Source organism: Mandrillus leucophaeus, unplaced genomic scaffold, assembly GCF_000951045.1.
Source record: "Mandrillus leucophaeus isolate KB7577 unplaced genomic scaffold, Mleu.le_1.0 Scaffold11, whole genome shotgun sequence".
In the NCBI taxonomy this organism is placed as follows: Eukaryota; Metazoa; Chordata; class Mammalia; order Primates; family Cercopithecidae; genus Mandrillus; species Mandrillus leucophaeus.
In genome coordinates, this window is record NW_012099209.1 from 1,568,613 (window position 1) to 1,574,402 (window position 5,790).

The window sequence follows — 5,790 nt, forward strand, 5'->3', positions numbered from 1 at the left end:
AGGATCTCACCATGTTGGCCAGGCTGGTCTCAAACTCCTGACCTCTGATGATCCACCTGCCTTGGCCTCCCAAAGTACTGGGATTACAGGCATGAGCCACTGTGCCTGGTCAATTTTTGTACTTTTGTAGAGCTAGGGTTTTGCCCTATTGGCTAGGCTGGTCTCAAACTCCTGACCTCAGGTGATCTGCCCGCCTCGGACTCCCAAAATCCTGGGATTACAGGCACAAGCCACTGCGCCTGACCCATTTGTTCATTTCAGAGATGGGATCTCACGATCTTGTCCAGGTTGGTCTCGAACTCCTGGGCTCAAGTGAGCCTCCTGCCACAGCCTCCCAAATTATCGGGACTACAGGCATATGCCACTGTGCCTGGCCATTTGGCCTCTTTAACTCTCCAATTTCTTCTCCGCAAAATAGGAATTAAAATGATCCCACCTTAATTCATAGAATTGTCAAAAGGATAAAATGAGAAAGTCACATGGTTCCTGCTGCTGTTATGACTATGAATTTTCTGGGCTGTAGGAGTCAACTGTTCAATGGCTGAGAGTGGAGAACACTGGATTCAAGCCCCACCCATGCCCCTGATGCCCAGGTAACCCTGAGTAGGTCAGTCCTCCTCTCTGGCTTTCCTTCTAGCTGTCAGCGCTTCAGTTCTGGCTTGGGCTGGGCTTGGGGCAGGGGACTTACGCAGGGTACTCAGGCACGCGGTCCTTAAAGGCGGGAAGTTCCGTCACATACTCATTGTAGAGCCATTTCACCTTGAAGTGGAGGTTCATGTAGTCGGCACTCTTGCATAGACGATGCTTGTCGTGCTCTGGCCAGGGACAAAGAGGGTGGCACAGCTGGAAGGGTCTGCCACCCTGTGTCTCGGCAGAGAGGCTGCCCACTCTGGCCATCACTGATGTCCAACTCAGGCATGAGGGCACACGGCACTCACAGCCTTGGAGGGGACACAGAGGTGCAGCTACCTGGTGTGGCCAGGCTGGGGAACACTGCGGTGGGAAACTCACCCTCCATGGCATACTTCATGTCTTGGGCAAACAGATTCCACATCACTTCAGCGCTGATTTTACCCACATTCAGTTCCTGGGGAAACCTGGCAAAGTCATGGAAGTATAAAACTTTGGCAGGCAGAAGGCTGATGGGATGGGCTGCTTTGTCCTTCCCTGCCCCACAGGGGAGTGTAGGGTAGGGTAGAGGGATTTGGGTTCAGGTTCCCTCATAGCCACTGCTGACTGACTCTGCACTAAGGCTTTGCTTCTCTTTGAGCTTCCACCCACTCATCCATCTGTCCCTCCATTCATTCATTCATCCACTCATGCAACTATCCACCCATATATTCAACAACTAATTTATTCATCCATCCATCCATCTATCCATCCATCCATCCATCCATCCACCCATCCATCCATCCATCCATCCATCCATCCATCCATCCATCCATCCATCCATCCTTCTATCCATTCATTCACCCACTCATGCAACTATCCATCCATCCATCCTTCTATCCATTCATTCACCCACTCATGCAACTATCCATCCGTCCATGTACCCATCTATCTATTCATCCATCCACCCATTATCCACCCATCCAATCCTCCCTTCCTCAATTCATTCACCCACTCATGCAACTATCTATCCATCCACCTACCCATCTATCTATTAATCCATCCACCCATCCATCCGTCCCTCTATCCATTCATTCACCTACTTATACAACTGTTCACCCATCCACTCATCTATCCATCTATCTATTCATCCATCCATCCCTCCATCCACTCATTAATCCAACTATTCACCCTTCCACCCAACCACCCATCTATCTATTCATCCATCTACCTGTTCATCCATCTGTCCCTCTACCCATTCATCCAACTATCCATCCATCTACCTACCCATATATCTATTCATCCATCCATCCATCCATCCATCCCTCTATCCATTCATTCACTTACTTATGCAACTATCCACCCATCCGTTCACCTATCCATCTATCTATTCATCCACTCATCCATCCATCCCTCCATCCATTCATTTGCTCATTCATCCAACTATTCATCCATCCACTCAACCACCCATCTATCTGTTCATCCATCTCTCTGTTCATCCATCTATCCCTCTATCCATTCATCCAACTATCCATCCATCCACCTACCCATCTATCTATTCATCCATCCATCCATCCGTCCATCCCTCTATGCATTCATTCACCTACTTATGCAACTATCCACCCATCCGTTCACCTATCCATTTATCTATTCATCCATCTATCCATCCATCCCTCCATCCATTCATTCACTCATTCATCCAAATATTCATCCATCCACTCAACCACCCATCTATCTGTTCATTCATCTATTCCTCCACCCATTCATCCAACTATCCATCCATACACCTACCCATCTGTCTGTTCGTCCATCTATCCATCCATCCTTCCATCATCCACTTATTTATCCATCCCTCCATCCATTCATTCACCCACTCATACAACTATCCACTCATCCATTAAATGACCCATCTATCTATTCATCCATCCACTTATCCATCCATCCCTCTATCCGTTTATTTACTCACTTATCCAGCTATCCACCCATCCATTTACCCATCCATCTGTCCGTCCATCCATCCATCCTTTTTTTTTTTTTTTTTGGAGATGGAGTCTCACTCTGTCACCCAGGCTGGAGTGCAGTGGTGCAATCTCAGCTCACTGCAACCTCCACCTCCTTGGTTCAAATGATTCGCGTGACTCAGCCTCCCAAGCAGCTGGGACTACAGGCATGAGTCACCATGCCCGGCTAATTTTTTGTATTTTTAGTAGAGATAGGGTTTTGCCATGTTGGCCAGGTTGGTCTCAAACTCCTGACCTCAGGTGATGCTCTTGCCTCGCCTCGGCCTCCCAAAGTGCTGGGATTACAAGCGTGAGCTGCCGTGCCCGGCCCATCCATTCGTTTATCCACACAGTCATCCTTCTACCAATCTATCTGTCCATTTGTTATTTATTTATTTAGAGATGGAGTCTTGCTCTGTCACCCCAGGCTGGAGGGCAGTGACACAATCTCGACTCACTGCAACTTCTGCCTCCCGGGTTCAAACAATTCTCCTGCTTCAGCCTCCCGGTAGCTGGGATTACAGGTATGTACAACCACACCCGGCTAATTTTTGTATTTTTAGTAAAGATGGGGTTTCACCATGTTGGCTAGGCTGGTCTCGAACTCCTGACTCAAATGATCCACCCGCCTTGGCCTCCCAAAGTGCTGAGATTACAGGTGAGAGCCACCGTGCCTGACTCCATCTATTTATTAATCCATCCATTCATCCACCCATACTTCAATCCATCCAAATCCCTGATCTTAATTCCCTAACCAGGATATGTTAACACCCCAAAGCTTGAGTCCTCTCTAGCACTCATCTGGCGGATAAATAGAACACAGTAACCCATTCAGCTAACACAGATGAAAATGCTACAGACATATAAATCCACAAACAAAAACAGTGCACATATTCATACACAATACACAATATTGTATATGGTACAATATTGTATGTTGAAGTACATTCAACAATTTTACACATATACAAATTAAACCCAAAACCCATTGACCACAACAATATACAAAATTGCTTACATCCACATGTGTAAGATATAATGCAATTTAAATATATGATATGTGTTAGGGTAGCACATAGTAATACTTGAGCAACATTATTATTAATGAACCTACACACACATACAAAATTATATACATATGTACACACTGTTATTCATGCAAATGAATACATACAAAATACATGTCTGATTATACCAGTGATTGTGAACATACACACAATTTTATATTTCTGTTTGCAAATTGGACCCATGTTTGAATTTTGCACAGGCACAATCAGACCCACAATTACCCCCAGGTGCACATTTGTGTAATTAGAGAAAATCACCTTGACACGCAAGACACAAAGTTGTATACGAACACATGATGATAAACCCAGATAATTAAACTACACAGATATGCAACTCACTGATTGAGGCAGGGAGTATAGGAATTCTTGTCTTCCTCAATGATGGACACTATGAGGGTAATCAGCTTGGACCAGAAGTCAAGGTTCTTGATGCTGGGCCCCTGTTCCTCTGGGGGAACTTCCCCCTTCTTGGCCTGAAATGGGCAGTGGAGACCTTGGTTATAGGGGGTCCAGAGGTTGGTGCCTCGGTCAGTTTATTACTGAAGAACAAGAGGTTGTTGTTGAACCTATTAACATGTATACGGTTCAGGTAAGAAGTCTATATAGAGAGGAACTGAACTCATAAACTGGCCCAAACAGAGCTCACGTCAATGCAGCGAGATAAAGCTTAAGAGTTTTAGGCTCCACTCTAAAACTGAATGGAAATAAATGAAATCAAATTTAGTTGAACAAACCCAGCTCCACTAAACCAAATGGAAATGAAATGAATGCAAATCAAGCCCACTTAGCTTAACGGAAGTAAGTTCTTCCTCAGAGTTAAATCAATGGAATTGAACTGGGGCCAATTACGCTGAATGGAGTGCAATTCAACCTAACTGGATTGAATTAAACTCAAATGAACTCCATTGGATGGAACCTAATCAACTTGTCCAAGATCAACATCAACTCAAATCAAAATAATGGAAATAAATCAACTTGAACTGAACTCTACCCAAGTCAACCCAATCCGATTCTACCTATCTAAATCTAACCTCACATACGCAGGGCAATTCAACCCAACTTTCGTTAATCAATGGAAATGAGTGTAATCAGCTGAAATTAGCCCAATTCAACTCAATTCAACTGAAATCAATTGCATCTAATCCAACAACCCAGTTCATCCTAACTCAAGACAATTTAACCCAGTTGAGAACAACCTGACTTGACTGTAAATGAACTAAATGGAAATGAATGAATTTGTACTCAGTAAAACTCAGTGCAATCTACCGACTTAGTTCCGCTCACTATTTTTTTTTTTTTTTCTTTCAAGAGACAGGGTCTCATTCTGTCACCCAGGCTGGAGTGCAGTGGTGCAATCATGGCTCAACATAGACTCAAACTCCTGGGCTCAAGTGATCCTCCCACCTCAGCCTCCGAAGTAGCCAGGACTACACGTGTGCCACCATACCTGGCTAATTTTTGTATATTTTGCAAAGATGGGGTCTCGTTATGTTGCCCAAACTGATCTCGAGCTCCTGGCCTCAAGGGATCCTCCTGCCTCAGCCTCCCAAAGTGCTGACATTACAGGTGTGAGCCACTGAGCCCAGACTGGCTCACTAATTTGTCAAGAACAATTTTAACTTAAGTCAACCAAATAGAAATAAATAGAACTAAACTGATTATGGTTGAAGTAAACAATCTAATTTAATCCAGTTCACCTCAACTCAGTTCACATGAGAGCGAGACTGATTCCAACTCTAGTCAACTGAATGTAAAGGAACAGAATGAAATCAAATTGAACTGAACACAGCTTATGTGTTATATCCTATCAGAACCTAGGTAGGGGCTGCCTCCAGCTCCCACAGCCTCCTGAGATCCCACTATCTCAATACTAACCATCCCTGTTTGTAAATTTCCAGTCCGTACATCTTTCCCTCATGATAGGCTATAAGCTCCTTACAGGTGGTGGCTCATGCCTGTAATCTCAGCACTTTGGGAGGCTGAGGCAGGAGGATCACTTGAGCCCAGGAGACCAGCCTGGGCAACATAGTGAGATGCCATCTCTACAAAAATACAAAAATTAGCCTGCCATGGTGGCGCATACCTATAGTCCCAGCCACTTGGGAGGCTGAGGT

The 5,790-nt window shown here is 44.9% G+C and overlaps 1 protein-coding gene across 1 annotated transcript in view; it reads right to left on the bottom strand.

The window, feature by feature from the left end:
- Positions 1-5,790, bottom strand: part of UNC13A (unc-13 homolog A (C. elegans)) — a 103,831-nt gene that overhangs the window by 35,510 nt on the left and 62,531 nt on the right. Inside the window, exons 22-24 of the mRNA XM_011991186.1 lie at positions 4,016-4,149; positions 1,012-1,097; positions 689-815 (exon numbers count right to left, since the gene is read on the bottom strand). Coding sequence (XP_011846576.1) covers positions 689-815; positions 1,012-1,097; positions 4,016-4,149 — 347 coding nt within the window. The remainder of the gene's footprint in view (positions 1-688; positions 816-1,011; positions 1,098-4,015; positions 4,150-5,790) is intronic.